Genomic DNA, 17483 nt, shown 5'->3' with positions numbered 1-17483 from the left:
TCGAGTGGAGGGGTAGTGAGAGATTAAGGTCTGGAGGTAGCTGGGTGCAGTCTGGTCAAGGCATCTGTAGGCTAGTACAAGAGTCTTGACTGGATGTGAGCGGTGATCGGGAGCCAGTGGAGTGAGCGGAGTAGTGGAGTTGCGTGGGAGAAGCGAGGCAGAGAGAACACCAGGCGGGCAGCAGAGTTCTGGATCAGCTGGAGCGGACGGGTGGTGGACGCAGGGAGGCCAGCCAGGAGGGAGTTGCAGTAGTCTAGGCGGGAGAGTACCAGGGCCTGGACCAGGAGCTGGGTAGCATAGTTGGTGAGGAAGGGTCGGATTCTTCGGATGTTGCTCAGGAAGAATCGGCAAGTGCGTGCCAGAGTGGAGATGTGCTGGGAATACGAGAGGCAGGGGTCAAGGGTGACTCGGAGGTTCTTAGCGGAGGAGGAGGGAGAGAGTGTGGTAGATTCCAGAGGAATGGAAATAGAGAGATCAGAGGAGGGGGAGGAGAAGGAGGAGGGAAAGAAAAGGAGGTCAGATTTAGAGAGGTTGTGTGAGGTGATGTGAGTGCATCCAGGAGGTGTCAACGATGTTACAGAAACATAAAAAAAGTTTAAAACAATTTACCATATAGAGTCGTTTAACACAGATTTTAAAGTTAATACAAAAACAGTGGCACGAACACACACCAACATACAGTCTTGCAAATAAAACGGGCAGATAAAAATAAAAAGCCATGCAGTGAACCTCCCCTTTTAAATCAAACTTTTGCCCCGCCTTTTGCATTACTGTGCTTGCGCAATCAACTTATTTTCCCGGTGAATTTATTTCCCATGACACTGGTTCTAATTAGATCGCGTCAGGTAGTGCGATTTATCAGAAACCGTACCGTATACTCAGGGGCGTGCACAAGGGGAGGGGCACGACCCCTGCAATAATCATCTCCAGAATATTGATTTCTGCTTATCGCTGTATTGCGTTCACCCTTTCTGTCACTGACAATCACAAACTGAACGTATTTCCTCATAACGTGATGTTAAGGACGCACATGTACTCGGTTTGCACACATTCCCATATAACGTGCAGTTATATGAAAGGCCATCTGGGTCAAACGCATTGTGTAGTACACGTTTCAAATACTCATTTGGACCAATCAGAGTACAGAAATGACTATGTGTACCAATTTTAAGTTGTACATGTTCTAAAAAAAATGACACAAGCTTTCCTACTTTGGTGATTAGTCATTTTACATTAGTGGCTTGTCAAGCCAGTAACATACACCCTTATAGCATTAACATAACTAAATTGCACCATTCCAGCAACATCGTTAAAAGGTTATGTCAGTGGGTATCAAGTTACAGTTTTATTTTATAGCACAATGACGCTGTATTGTACACCCCCAAAGTATAAAGCAAACCAGGATATGCAAAACATTGGAAAATTAACAAGCAGAAGAACGAATCTGCATTGAAAAACTGAATTGACCACTTTTAATAATAATAATAAAAACAATAAAATCCACTAAAAAGACCACATCAAGAGTAATGATACTTTGTATTAAATATAAACCAATCAACATAAACTGCTAAATAAGCATCACATTCCTGTGACTGTCACAAGTAGAAATGTTGCAATGAAACCTCTGCTTCTTCAATTAATGTTACCAGCAGCGATTTTTGCTGCCATCACCTTTTTCAAACCGGAGGGTCCGCTTGTGGGGCGAGAACAAGGTACAGACATTGACACAGATAGATATATTAAACCACCCCTCTGGTTAAAACTATATCTCCACAAGGCAGGGATAGAGGACACTCCAAGGAAACAAACTCAGGAATAATCAGCCTACTTCTTTGCACTCTTCAAAATCAAAACACAACACACTGCAATGCATAAATCAAAATATAATATCACACACTATAACTTGAAAAATAAACATTCAGTCCGAGATTCTACTGATCAGGCTGCAGTCCTGTGTATTTTCTCTCCCCTCTGGCACTGCTATAGTCCGCCTTGCTAATAATATGTGAACAGTATGATTTTCTTCAGTATCTGGCACCACAGTCCTTTCTTTTAACAGTGTCATTTTCTCTCTCCTACATTGCTATCAGCTCCACTTTTTATTTGTCATTCATCACCCAATGTCCAGCACCTGTGGTTAATTCACTTTATTTTCATGGGGAGGGGTGCACCCCCTGATCGCTACAATATGTAGCACAGTTTTAAATAATATGTTTACACTGCTCATCGTAAATAAAATAAAAGGGGGTAGCGTCTCGCTTTCATCTTGGCAAATGTTTCAACGCCAGCCAATCACACAAATATATATGTAATTATTATTATTATTATTTCTTAGCAGACGTCCTATCCAGGGTGACTTACAATTGTTACGAGTTATCACATTATACATTATTTCACATTATACAGATATCATATTATTTTACATACAATTACCCATTTATACAGTTGGGTTTTTACTGGAGCAATCTAGGTAAAGTACCTTGCTCAAGGAAACAGCAGCAGTGTTCCCCACCTGGGATTGAACCCACAACCCTTTGGTCAAGAGTCCAGAGCCCTAACCACTACTCCATACTGCTAATTAGAAACAACTTCATTTTTTTTCTTTAGAAGGACATGGAAAGACAACCCCAGGCAGTTCCCCAGAGTTGAAGAGGGTCCTGGTTGAGAAGACTGGAGTTGGGAAAAGTGCCTCAGGAAACACCATCCTGGGCAAAAAGGAGCTCGGGGATGTGGCAGCAAGTATGTATGTCCAGAATGGGCAGGTTACCATTAAAAAGTAGTGGTACCAACAATAATACTGGTATATCGCCTGTTTTTAGGTTCAGTTTTGGTACAATAGTGTGTGGTTAACATATTCTTTTTCTGCCAATCACACAAATTATATATTTAATTAGAACCCCCTTTTCATTTCTTCTTTAGATGCGCATGAAAACACCCCAGAGTTGAGGATAGTGCTGGTTGGGAAGACTGGAGTTGGGAAAAGTGCCTCAGGAAACACCATCTTGGGCAAAAAGGCATTTACTTCAAAAACCAGCGACTCCTCAGTTACAAAAGAATGTGAGAAGAGAGAAGTAGTTGTTTCTGGGAGATGTGTTGTTGTGGTCGACACTCCAGCCTTCAGCACAAAGGCTGTGGAGTGCATTGCTCTGTCTGCCCCGGGACCCCACGCTATTCTCCTGGTGATTGAGGTGGGCCGATTCACAGATGAAGACAAGAGAACAGTGGAGACAATCCTGAGGAGGTTTGGAGCAGAAGCTAAGAGATACATGATGGTCCTTTTCAGCCATAAGGACAAACTGGAAGATGAGACGATTGAGGAGTTCATTCAGAGAGCCAGCAAGGAGCTCCGGGAGCTTGTTGAGGTGTGTGGGAGCCGGTATCACTCCTTCAACAACAAGGAAAAGAGTGATTGCACCCAGGTCACTGAGCTACTGGAGAAGATAGACAGGATGGTGAAAAAGAATGAAGAAAGCTGCTACACCAGTGACATGATCACACAGATGAAGAGTGAAGAGGACAATGAGGAAAAAGGAATGGACTGTCAAGATGGAGCCAATGATAAGCCAACTGATTCTGGTAAGCTGTGAACTCTCCAAACCCCCCCCCCCCCCCCCCCCCAGTTACTGGGAAATATTCCTGTGCCCTTTTTCATCCAAAGAAAGGCATTCTTTGTGTCTGTAACAAGTTAATAATACTGACATCAGCATAAGACACGAACGCACCTCTCGACTACCGTTTGGTTTACTGTTTGAGTCCAGCCCAAACAAAGTGGAATGCAAACTGTGCAGATGGCTCTTGACATATGGAGGCACAACCAATCTCCAAGCTAAGGGGGGCTGTTTAAATAAAAGCCTTTGTGTCTGTCCCTGTCCAAGGCTAGAGATAGAAGCTACTTGCAGTACAGGGCTGTCAGTCATATCTCTTATGCTGGATCCTGGTGAATGGCCCCGCCCACTCAGGTTACACTGCGTTCTGTAAATGGAGTTTAGGAAGAAATCTCGGCACTCAGAAGTTCTCCTTTGAACACTTGCTGCAATTTATTTTCCTTCCCTGCAAATAAGCAATTCAGAAGGGTATTTAACAGAGTTCTCACCTGCTTTTATTACAGGACAGACGAAAGCTATATTTAGCTCTTGTTAGCAGTCACGCAGGTCTGTGTATCAGTGCCTGTGCACGCTGGGAGGACCTTTCCCAGCTTGCTCAGGGCAGCAAGTATTAATGTCCAGAAGGGGGCAGGTTACCAGCAGTACAGTAAACCACTGCTCTAATATTCTTGTACTAGCACCCTGTACACATAATCAAATCAAAATACATATACACTAATGATTCCTGTATTATGACTCTAAAATATTTCCACCTAGTAAAGTGGTAACCTAGTGTCAGAGGGACAAATTGCCAGGGCCGAAATGTCATGAACCCCCAATTAATAGTATTGTAGTGGTCCTTCAAATATCTTTTCCACCATTTCAATTTCTGTCAAATCTGTTTGTGGCAAAAAAAAACATTGGGTCAGTGTAACAGGGTGCCTTTTTACATGTGTGGGTAGTCACTGGAAAATACTGATAGACACAGAGCATGGGTGTTGATACGCTGCTCAGGCGTGCAGATTTAATTTTAACACCGAGCTGACACTAGGGTACCAGCGACGGTAGACCTAGTGTCACATTTAATAAAGAAATAAAAACAAAAGCTAAAAATAAGTTTGCCACACAACATGACGAGCGCTAGTCTCTCTAAAAGGAACGTCCCGCTCCAGGAACCTACTACTCTCCGGTAACCCTCTCTATACTGGTTTGGGATCCACCTCCCCTAAGCTGACCTACTTCTGTTGTGTTGTTTCTGAAGTGCTGGCCTCCCAGCGACTCCGGGCCATTCCGACGGTCCGTGCTGGTCAATCGCCTTCACAGGCCCCGTCTTGCAGTTAAAGGGCTCCGTAGTAGTAGTTCATGCAGAGCGGACGCTTACCTCCCGATGTAAACACTCTCACTCAGCACCCGTCTGTACAGCAATGGCCTTGCAGCAGCCCCTATCTGTAGAGCAGCGGCTTTTTGAGCTCTGCACAGCATCCCCAGGCACGCCCCCAGCCATTCCAGACCTCCCGATCATTTTAGCTCAGGGCAAGCCTGCCACTCAACTGGTAGCTAAGCAGCATGTCTCCAACTGCACATCGCAGCTGATTTTTCACAGGTACACACTTGCACAGGAACCAGCGACCCGGTTCCCTGTCAGTCAGATATTCAGAAGATATGTACGTTTCACAAGAACAGTTGTGGAGATTTTTTCAAATTGTTGCTGGGATGAATTGTTATGCACCCATCATTTAGGCATTTAAATATACCAATCACATAAATATATGTAATTAGAAATGTAATTTTTTTTTCTTTAGAAGCACATGGAAAGACAACCCCAGGCAGTTCCCCAGAGTTGAAGAGGGTCATGGTTGAGAAGACTGGAGTTGGGAAAAGTGCCTCAGGAAACACCATCCTGGGCAAAAAGGAGCTCGGGAATGTGGCAGCAAGTACGTATGTCCAGAAGGGGCAGGTTACCTGATGGAGATGACCAGCAGTACAGTAAATCTCCTGCTCTAATATTCTTGTACTAGCACCCTGTACAAATAACAAATCAAATCAAAATGCCTTTGTTACATGTACGCTAATGATTCCTGTATTATGACTCAAATATGTAATAATAATTGATATCTAATTATTTGCAGAAAGTATATATTTTGAATTTTGCACTTGTAGGTGCATTTGTAAAAATATTCACAACCCTGCTTTAAGAATTGCTGAAATAACATTTGCGATTAAATGAATTAACCAATGGTTTTCTCAAGCAGAATTGAGGGATAAAAATCCCTGCAACTGCCCTTGAGAAACTCACAACTCTTAAGAAGAACATTAGAACATAAACATTGGGCCATTGTCTGAATATGGTTGGAGAGAATTGTAAACTTCATCGGGCCCTGAGCACCCATCACAGTTCATTAATTCATCTGTATTTGCAATCATTCATTGATTGCTGATTCTCCGAGCTGAAAAGAATCGGCTGCAGTAGAGATGAAGAGACAGGGGGAAAAACAAAATCAGGATAAAGAAATTGTGAAGAGATGAAAGTTCAAGAGGGAGCCCACGCAAAGCCTCATAATTCTGCTTAGCTGTGTACTCTCTGGTCCCTATTTAACAAATATGTGCACAGCCGCTATCTCTCAGGCAAAAATGACAGCATTAGCAAACCACTGCGATAGTGCACGAAAACATGATTTAGAAGTCAGGTCTCATGCGTGGGCTACGCACATCAAATAGTGAATCATACATTCAGCCAATCAAAGCACAGTGGGGGGAGTAAGGTTACAACCAATAAGGATTCGACATTCCCAATGCTCAATTACAGTACAAGCACATTTAAAGGTACGGTTATACTTCTGTTTGGCAGGGGTCATGGGGTTGAGCAGCAGTGTCAGTGTCCACCGCTTCAGTGGATACCCGTTGTCCCCTATCAACCAGCCTCTCAGACTGTCATCCCGCTGAAACGCAGCTGCCACCTGCAAATTAGCGAGAATAAACGAGTCATGAGTGGAGCCAGGATAGTTTGCATACACATCTGTGATGTTATTATTTATGTATTGATTGATTTATTTCTTAGCAGACAACCTTATCCACGGCGACTTACAATTGTTACAAACTATCACAGTATAAAGTATCGCATTATTTCTTTTTTTTTTCTTCTTTGTCTGCTTCCCTGGTAGTTTCACCGGTATTTATAGTCTACCATGTAATTTGCGCAGTTTAGACCTGGTTTTCACATGTCAATTGAAACGCAAACTCTAACACCATTGATGGTTTGCTAAATCGCTACATTTGTATGAAATGAGGACACTCCCCTAAAGTTCAGGCCACGTCCAACGCTAACGCTGACTTGTCGAGTCAGCACTAAAACATGGTTGCTAAATCACATAGGTGTGCAAAGTCTGTTACTCCCTACCTCCCACTCTGTCTCGCCATTCTCAGCCTCCACCAGGATGCAGCAGGCTTGTTCAGGTCTCACGTTCAGAACCCTTGCCCAGATCAATCTCTCACTCTCCGGGAGAATCACTACAGGTCAGCGGCCAACTAACCTTTCACTCCCCAGTCATACATCTGGACCCCTGCCCACTTCAGCCCGGCAACACGTGGCAAAGGCACACTCCCAGGCATCGCGAGCCATTGCTCCCACAGCTTGTCAAAAAAGCTTTCAATCTTTCTGCATTAACTCGGTCCACAAGCAGAAATTACATTCATGCCCAAAATCCCTTGATCCCCTCCCAAGCGTCACCTTTCATTATCACTACCCCACGATTTGGTCTCGCCCCACCTACCACTAAACCCAGGATTACATAGCCCACATAGGAGATCTGAAGGGCGTTTGCTGCTGTGGAAGGGTGGTGGGCAATTCACTGACACACACAGGAGACAGAAGTTTTCTTTGCAGCACTGCACTGGTGCCCAGTTTTATTATTTTATTTTTTTCTTTATTTTCACTGTAGCCCGCAGAGGGCGCTGTTGTCTGTGGCCTGGATACCGGTGTCCCAGGAAATAAGTAGATCAGGAAATAAGTTGATCAAGCTCTAGAATTTAAAGGGTAGGTTCCATTGGTTCTAATGTAAACGAGCCTAGGGAAGGAAATAAGTAGATCGGATATATTAATGAACAATAACTTTTAAAATGAATGTTGTAAGTATAATTTATTTCAATTAGTAGATCGGATTTATTCGGCATTATGCTGCTGGAAAAGATGATGTGAATATCGCTTTAGATCTGATATATTAGCCTAACAAAAATGCATCATTTTAAAATGACTTTTGTACGTATAATTTACATTAACATGTAGATCGGATATATTCGACAGTATTACGCTAGATGAGGGAATGTGAATATCGCTGTAATATATATTAGCAGCAAATAAATAATTTAAAATACATTGTATGATTGTATATTTCTGTTTGTGTAACAAACGTTAACTAGTAAAATGTGTTGCTGTATTGATGATATTTTGCATTTCTGGAGGTGTTTTTGTTTTGGGAAGCACTACAGTATGGACAGCAGGTATGCGAGCGATTGTCTAAAAATTAAAGCATGAGTTTCAATCATGGAAAAAATTCAACTCCATGCTGCGACATTACTAACTAGGACACGGTGCACATCAATCACACGATGTATTTGAAAAACGTTGCTTATACAGCATTATTATTTTATATTTGTTCTTTCATTTATTTTTCATACAGTACTTTGTATAATTAGGACAGAAAACGAACAGGAGACTGGTTATCATAGTGCATGTATTTCAATTACAAGTGTGGGAAGAAACAATACATTCATTAATTAAAAACTAAAGAGTTAACGTCTTTGCTAAACCGTGGTAAATACCTGTAGTTCAATACCAACCAAGATAGCTATTGTAAGAAACAGCGATCATACAGTATATAGGGTACTGTATATCAGCATGATTTTAAAAATGGTAAATTCCTGTAGTGCACAACCATGTAAGACATATAAAGAGAAAGAGATATAGTATATTGAACTAAAGTGATTTATCATGATTTAAAATCATGTAGATATGTACTGTATGACCTCTCTTCCTCACTAATCTTATCTCTTAGTAATACGATATATTACTGCAAGGAATACAATTGTCACGTTACAAAGAATATGGCATTTATGTGAATGTATTGTGTGCAAACAACATGATTTTTTTTTTTTATTCCCAACCTGAGAACACGACAATTCCTTTCTAAAAAAACTTTTGTATGGCTATTTATAGTTAATGTTCTTCACCCTATCCTAATTTAAAAACCACAACCCTTAAAACCTTTTTTTTTTAAAATGGCAGTGGTAGGCCTACGTTTTGCCACGTCTAAACTGTAGTAAAGTTACAACTATACTAATATTAAAATGTAAAAATAGGACCTTGTCATACTAATATGATGGATGCAGCATGTCATCAGATTACTAAAACATTTTAATTCTGATTAAAGATTGACCAACATTTTGACGTGTAAAATAATTTAATATATAAATAAATCTCTGCGATCACACATAAACTACATCTGAATGACAACGATGTTATAGAAACATAAAAAGACAGGGATTAAAAACATTTTCCCATATAAAGAGCCATTGATCACTCATTTTAAAGTTCATACGAAAAGACAGTGGCACGAACACGCACCAACATACATAGTCTAGTAAATAAAATGACCAGATAAAAATAAAAAGCCATGCAATGAACCTCCCCTTTAATCAAACTGTAGCCCCGCCTTACTTTTGTCTATTTTTGCCTTACTGTGCTTGCGCGATCAAATTTTTTCCTGGTCAGCTTATTTCCTACGACACTGGTAATGGTAATCAAGACCACAGGGTTACCAGCACAGGTAAACAGTTCAATGCTGGCACACTCACAGGTGCTCTGAAATAATAAATAACAAAAAGTGAAAGAAAAGGGAAAATAAAACACAGTAATAAAACTACAAAATAAAGGTGCTGCTTCAACACGTTCCCTCAGATACGTAACAATTTATTTTCTTTCTCTAGGCTGGCTGTCTTCCTCAGCCATGCTTGCCTATTTTGGTCGCTCGCTCCAACCACTGGCGTTCCTGCCTGATCTATGTTTACACTGACCTTCTTGGCCAGCATCTCTGTGTATTCCCAATCATGGCCACGCGAATGCATAACCAAGCGCAGTACTTATGGACCGAGCAATCCCCCAAGGCCCGCCTCTCAGCCCCTCAGAGAGAGGGAAAGCCAACACACCCTCTTCCTCACCTCTCCGTGTCATCGCCATGACTGAGAGGCGGATCTTTCAAGGCTGCTGCCCTCTTCCTGCAGAACCACGCATGCGCCAGACTGTCAGCACAGATCTCCCCTGTTACAGCTGCCCATAGGGAAAGCCACTCTAGGTCCGCCGAGTGTTTCACAGGTAAGTCTCCAAGCCACTTCTGAAAAAAAGACTTGCTTAAAAGAGTTATTTGCGAACCAGTGTCCAGCACACCTGGAACTTTATGCCCATTTATCTCAATTTCCACACTTGGTCATCTTCCCAATATTGAGGGCTGTTATCCCACCCTGCTATTTGCAGGTCCCCCAAGTCATTTGCACTACAGTGACTGGGTGTTCTAGTTTAATGGTGGGGGCTGTACGTGGAGCTGTGGGCATTTATGAGCTATGTGCCAACTTGATTGCACTGATGACAAATGGGCTGCCCTTGGGTGTTCCATTGAAAGCGAGGGGTAAAATGTGGGGGAGGTCGATAACATCCTGTATCTGTCAAGCTCTCTGGGGGTTTGATAGGTCTTACTGGGGGTTCTGGTGCTAAGCGCTGGAACTGGGCACACATTTCCTCCATTACAGCTTTAGTCAGCTGTGTCACCTGCCCTGTGGTTTCCTGGAGCAGCTCAGTTTGGAGTTCCTGCTTCCAATTCTCTCTGTCTAGCATCGGCTTCAGGCTGAGAGTTTTCTGAATGGCAAAGGAGATCCCATCGTCCCATCCTTCCATTGAGTCCTTTGAAAACTTTTCTGGATTATGCAGTAACTATAGTCGAAGCTCTTGTTGTCCATCCCGAAGGCCCAACAGGAACTGGTCTCTCAGGACTGCATCGTTCCAGGCCGGTCCCTCTGGATCCCGCCTCTGCAACCTAGCAAACAGTTCTAGGAGCCGGAGGGTGAAAGCCCCCACAGTCTCATCACTATTTTGTCTGCAAAAAAAAATGAGTTCTCAACTTAGCTACAACAACCCTATCTCCATAAAACTTCTCTAAGACCTCCAATACTTGAGCACTCGTGGCCCCAGCTGTAGGTACTAAAAGTAACACCTCCCCCCTTGCATCCCCTTCTAAAGCATGAATGATAAAATCTTCCTTCTGTCCCTCATCTAACATTTGCAATCTCAACATTGTCTATAGCTGTGCCTGCCAGTCTCCAAATTTTACTTCACTACCTATCCCTGTTAACATCAGGATCCATGGAGCTCCCATAAACATGGGCATCACCATGGTTACCGCTTCTGGAGGTGCTACCACCTGTTGACCCTGCCCTGGTGTGGATTTAACACCTAGATCCTGCCGACTACGCCAAAAAAAGCAATGTCACTACTTGGAGACAGAATACGCCACCTGGTGGAGAAACTACTGGCACCAGGCCCCGCTAAAGTATGGAGGGAAAGATACTTCTCACCAAACAACACAGGTACTGTACAGAGTGTCTTACAGTGCTTAACATTTACCATTAACTTCTACTGTTTCTCTTTACAGGTTCTTTATCTGGAGCCACACCTCGCGCATCGAACATGAGAGACAAGACGGGTAAGTCATTTAACCCTTTGAGGTCTAGGTCCGACATTGCAATTTTCCCTTTCCAGTCCAATCATCAAAAAGACATAGAAAACAGGTCTCTAGTCCTTTTTTCTCCAGAAAAAAATGAGAAAACCATTCAATGGCCTAGTGAGTCTGATAGGAGCTGACAAAAGGGGCCTATCATGAATACAGATTGCCCTGGTACCACATAGATAACACGGACATAAACAAACAAGATAGCTGCTACTGCATCCAGCGCTCAAAGAATATCACAGACATTTGAGGAGCTTTTTTTTTTAGATGTTTATAGTAATAAAATAATGACTTGGATCGCATTATTGAGGAGTTTGGTGATAAAACGAGTGATCAGGAGATGATTTATCGGTATGCACGACTATGTAGAGGTATGTAAAAACCACAGTGAACAAGGGGAGGGGTGGGGCTGGAGATGCAGTACTGAGTGTCCAGTTGATATACAGTGCCTTTTAAACCTGTTTTACTGTGAAAAATGTGAAAATAAATTTGAATTGACGTGCCTGAGATGTGCTGAGTAAATGGACCGCTAAGAGTTAAAATGATTTTGTAAGGACATTTCAGAAGTGCTTCTGTTGCATTTACATGTGCTTGGGTCTCAAGCTGTGTAAAATAAATAATGCAATAAGGGTTTTTAAAATGTTAACTTAACAATATATATAGGGTCTCACATTTTATTTATATATATATATATATATATATATATATATATATATATATATATATATATATACACACACACACACACACTCACACACACTACCGGTCAAAAGTTTTAGAATTCCCCATTTTTCCAGTTTATTGAAAATTTAAGCAGTTCAAGTCCAGTGAATAACCCGAAATGGTACAAAGGTAAGCGGTAAACTGCCAGAGGTTAAAAAAAAAAGTTTAGGTTACCAAAAACTGAAAAATAATGTACATTTCAGAGTTATACAAAAAGGCCTTTTTCAGGGAACAAGTAATGGGTTAACAACTTACAGCTGTTCTGCAGCAATGGAAGTAAATTAAGCCTTGAAAGTTGATGCTAACAATTCCTACAGGTGTCCCAACTTTTGTTGATTACTTACAAACCCTCTGTCTCTATAAAAGCAGTGTTGGAACAGACTGTGTTACTACACCCTCTTAAGCATTATTTGGACAATATTGTACTGCAGGGAGTAGTATATTGTTCTCATAATGGTGAGAAAAAGGCAAATAACAAAGGAAGACAGACAGACCATTATAACCCTTAAAAGTGTAGGTCTTTCCTTTAGAGAAATTGCAAAGAAAGCCAAGGTGTCGGTGAGTACAGTTTCCTACACCATCAAAAGGCACTTGGAAACTGGAGGAAACTCTGACAGGAAGAGGTCTGGCAGACCCAAAGCCACAACAGAATCAGAAGACAAGTTTCTGAGAGTCAACAGCTTGCGTGATAGGCGGCTCACAGGACAACAGCTTCAAGCACAGCTTAACACTGGTCGAAGTAAGCAAGTCTCAGTTTCAACTTTGAAGAGAAGACTTTGAGCTGCAGGTTTGACAGGTCGAGTGGCAGTAAGAAAGCCATTGCTAAGATGGCAAAATAAGAAAAAGAGGCTTGCCTGGGCCATGAAGCACCGCCAGTGGACTACTGAAGACTGGAAGAAGGTCTTATGGACCGATGAATCAAAATTTGAAATCTTCGGTTCATCACGCAGGGTTTTTGTACGCCGTCGAGTAGGCGAAAGGATGGTTCCTCGGTGTGTGACACCAACTGTCAAACATGTAGGAGGAAGCGTGATGGTCTGGGGCTCTTTTGCTGGATCCAGAGTCGGCGACTTGCACAGAGTGAGTGGCACCCTGAACCAAAACTGCTACCACAGCATTTTGCAGCGCCATGCAATACCCTCTGGTATACGCCTAGTTGGTCAGGGGTTCATCCTACAGCAAGATAATGACCCAAAACATACCTCCAGGCTGTGTCAGAACTACCTTAGAAGAAAAGAACAAGACGGTAAGCTTCAAATCATGGAATGGCCAGCACAGTCTCCAGACTTAAACCCCATCGAGCTGGTTTGGGATGAACTGGACAGAAGGGTGAAAGCAAAGCAACCTACAAGTGCAACACATTTGTGGGAACTTCTGCAACAGTGTTGGGAAGAACTTTCCGAACAATATTTGATTTCCATTGTAGAAAGAATGCCACGAGTGTGTTCGGCTGTTATATCTGCAAAAGGTGGCTACTTTGACTAGTCCAAAATTTAGATTAAATTTTGTTAAACAAAACGATTCCATGATTTCTTTTTCATCTCCAATTGTTTATTTGTTCTATGCTTTAATTTCAGAGTACATTGAGACATTAAACTGCGTAAATTTCAATAAAAACTGGAAAAATGGAGGTGTTCTAAATCTTTTGACCGGTAGTGTGTGTGTGTATGTGTATATATATATATATATATATATATATATATATATATATATATATATATATATATATATATATATATATATATATATATAATGTATGTTTTGGTTAAGAAGTGTTTAACATGTTTTTAGTCACACTTCTCTGTTCTCTGCAGGTTTTATCAATTCACATTTCCCCGCTTTTAAACTGTTTTTCATTTAAGTACACACATTGTAACTTTGTTTTTAACATTTTTCTGCTCATTTTATTTTCAAAACTTATTTTATTTTTCAAATCTTATACATTAACAAACTGTTTTAACATTTCCAAGCTTATTTGATTTTTTTTAGCAATATCTATTTGTAAAAGCTGCATCTACCATGTGAACACGTTCATTGGATCTTAAGTCTTTTCTTAGTCATTTAAATATCGTTGTTTTAACATTTTAATGCTTTACACTTTCAAGCTTATTTTATTTATTTATTTTTCAACTTTGTACATTTGTTTTTTTATTTTAATTTAAATAGCGGGAATCAGATTAAAACTGAGATGAAAATTGCATGCTGAAAGAACACACAAATAATGGGGGGAAAAAATCAGATAAAAATAACTGGATAAAAGTGTGTCCAAAATAAAAATAACACAGAAACATATTCCAATCACTGCTTGTCCTTCAGATTTTGTGGGGAAAAAAATCAGATCTTTTGCGTTGCCGTTCTCAAAAGAAAAGGAATAACCAAAAATACTGCAAGCAGCCCACATTGCACTGTAGGCTGCTTCAGGAAATGTCAGGAGAGCTGCGCTGGTTCTCTGTGATCTGTCTATAAGTGTCTGCCTGGTCACGAGCGCTTTCAAAAAGAGACAAAGAAATTAACTAAAGAAGAAAAGCAAATCTACTGCAAATATAAAAAATATTAAAAACAGTCGAAACGCATTAAAACGGCGAAAAGCTGCAAAAATGTAGAAAAAAAGAATGGAAGTAATCCAATCTGGCAAGAGAGCAGTCTTTCAAATCCGAGCGCTCACGCTTCCTAGCAGGTTTTCTGATTCAGCTTTTCTTAAACTTTAAACAATTCGTCGACATTAAAAAGTTTCCCCTGTCCGTTCTTAACCCGGTCCTTTACTTTACTTTACTTTACTTTACTTTACTTTACTTTACTTTACTTTAATTTACTTTACTTTCTTTGCTTCTTTGTTTATTACTGCATTATGTTCTCCATCCTTCCTATTTTCTTAAACTACCTTTATATAACCAAACATATTCCTCATTTTTCATTCGGTCCCGGTGTGTAGTTAACAAAAGCAGACAACGTCAGTGAATTTTACACGTGGATCCTTACTAAAGACAAGATCAACCAATTAGTGCTAAATAGAAATCATCAATTAAGAAACACACTTGGGGGGAAAAAGTTTCAATAATTAAGTGAGTTGTGAAAAAAAGTTAACAATCAGATAGTGACAAAAGCAAAGAGAAAACAATAATGTATAATGTGATATCGTGTAACAATTGTAAGTCACCCTGGATAAGGGCGTCTGCTAAGAAATAAATAATAATAATAATAATAATAATAATAATAATAATAATAATAATAATAATAACAAAAAGTACATGTAGTGATAAAGAAAAAAGACTCGGACAGTGATTTGCCACCTGGTGACACACGTACGTACCTCTTGACTGCCATGTGCTTTGCGGTTCAGCCCTTGCATTCAATTCAGTGGGTTGATGCCAATTCATTACACAATTCAATTTGTTTATATTCCCCATTAACTTGGAATGGCAGCCGCTCATAGTAAACACAAACACAACTGCCGACTGCATTTTAATACACACTGGTGTCTGCAATTACTGTACTGAATACTTCTTGATGGACAACTTTATAATCTGAACCTAGTTTTTTTTTTTTTGCAATCCCTTCGTAGTTCAGGTCCAACGCAGCGACGCTCAACCCTGGTGTTACAAACTGCTGACTGGCTGCATTCGGTACTGGAGTCTGACCAGATCAAGATAAAAAAAAAAAAATTACACAGAAATTGCACAGAACATTTTAAATGTATATAATTATGTTTAGTTTCTGTCAGTATTTGACTAATGAGTAATTATAGAAGAGCTGAATATCTAATTGGCCTGTAGTAGTAATGGCAGTGACATTCACTTAAGAAAGAAAGCTATTAGAACATTAGAACATAAGAAAGTTTACAAACGAGAGGAGGCCATTCAGCCCATCTTGCTCGTTTGGTTGTTAGTAGCTTATTGATCCCAGAATCTCATCAAGCAGCTTCTTGAAGGATCCCAGGGTGTCCGCTTCAACAACATTACTGAGGAGTTGGTTCCAGACCCTCACAATTATCTGTGTAAAAAAGTGCCTCCTATTTTCTGTTCTGAATGCCCCTTTATCTAATTTCCATTTGTGACCCCTGGTCCTTGTTTCTTTTTTCAGGTCAAAAAAGTCCCCTGGGTCGACATTGTCTATACCTTTTAGGATTTTGAATGTTTGAATCAGATCACCTCGTAGTCTTCTTTGTTCAAGACTGAAAAGATTCAATTCTTTTAGCCTGTCTGCATACGACATGCCTTTTAAACCCGGGATAATTCTGGTTGCTCTTCTTTGCACTCTTTCTAGATCAGCAATATCCTTTTTGTAACGAGGTGACGAGGTAATGCATTGTAAAGTTTTAACATTACTTCCCTTGATTTAAATTCAACACTTCTCACAATATATCCGAGCATCTTGTTGGCCTTTTTTATAGTTTCCCCACATTGTCTAGATGAAGACATTTCTGAGTGAACATAAACTCCTAGATCTTTTTCATAGATTCCTTCTTCAATTTCAGTATCTCCCATTTGATATTTATAATGCACATTTTTATTGCCTGCATGCAATACTTTACACTTTTCTCTATTAAATGTCATTTGCCATGTGTCTGCCCAGTTTTGAATGCTGTCTAGATCATTTTGAATGACCTTTGCTGCTGCAGCAGTGTTTGCCACTCCTCCTATTTTTGCGTCTTCTATTGACCCTGACATGCTTTGATCTTAATGTTAACAGTATCCCATGTTGTGCACTTTGCAGCATTTTCCTACATATTCCCAATAGCTTTGTTTTATTCACACATCACAGGTACATGTGCTGTGTGGTCCAGTGGTTAAAGAAAAAGGCTTGTAACCAGGAGGTCCCCGGTTCAAATCCCACCTCAGCCACTAACTCATTGTGTGACCCTGAGCAAGTCACTTAACCTCCTTGTGCTCCGTCTTTCGGGTGAGACGTAGTTGTAAGTGACTCTGCAGCTGATGCATAGTTCAAACACCCTAGTCTCTAAGTCGCCTTGGATAAAGGCGTCTGCTAAATAAACAAATAATAATAATACATAAACTAAAAATCAAATTACCTTTTTTTCAACTAGTATTTGGGAATGTCGCCAGAAGAGTTTTTTTCCATCTTCAAAACATCGCAGTGTATCCAGTAAATGTTGAGGCATATATTGACCAGTTGATTTATTAGTCAGCAATATCCAGACAATGTTTAAGTTTTAAGACTGATGAGGCAAAAAGAAAGTTCAGACCAGTGCGTTGTTGGAACATCTCTACATGGTTAGAATGCATAGACAGCCAATCACTGAATGGGATTATTGTATTAGGAAAAGAGTAATTTCAAAAATCGAATTTGCACACCACTATGTAAAAAAACATGTAAGTTAGCAGATTTATTTTATTTTGTTTAATATATTTTTTCTTAGCAGAAATAATTCCTACTATTTTTTTAA

The 17483-nt window shown here is 40.4% G+C and overlaps 2 protein-coding genes across 6 annotated transcripts in view; one reads left to right on the top strand and one right to left on the bottom strand.

Annotated features, from left to right (window-relative positions):
- The window catches only part of LOC117433057 (GTPase IMAP family member 8-like), a 267258-nt gene that overhangs the window by 115162 nt on the left and 134613 nt on the right, over positions 1 to 17483 (bottom strand). The window lies entirely within an intron of this gene.
- LOC117433050 (GTPase IMAP family member 8-like) overlaps positions 1 to 17483 on the top strand; it is a 50986-nt gene that overhangs the window by 32419 nt on the left and 1084 nt on the right. The window contains exons 2-5 of one of the 4 annotated variants that reach the window (XM_059016318.1): positions 2608 to 2739; positions 2920 to 3576; positions 5390 to 5518; positions 11282 to 11332. In XM_059016318.1, coding sequence (XP_058872301.1) covers positions 2608 to 2739; positions 2920 to 3576; positions 5390 to 5518; positions 11282 to 11332 — 969 coding nt within the window. Of the gene's footprint in view, positions 1 to 2607; positions 2740 to 2919; positions 3577 to 5386; positions 5519 to 11281; positions 11333 to 17483 lie in introns of all 4 variants that reach the window. The other 3 variants (XM_059016319.1, XM_059016317.1, XM_059016320.1) reach the window with 3 other exon arrangements.

The sequence above is a fragment of the Acipenser ruthenus genome, chromosome 52 (genome assembly GCF_902713425.1).
Source record: "Acipenser ruthenus chromosome 52, fAciRut3.2 maternal haplotype, whole genome shotgun sequence".
Lineage (NCBI taxonomy): Eukaryota > Metazoa > Chordata > Actinopteri > Acipenseriformes > Acipenseridae > Acipenser > Acipenser ruthenus.
Note: the sequence above shows the minus strand (reverse complement) of the source record. Positions and strands in the feature narration are given on the sequence as shown.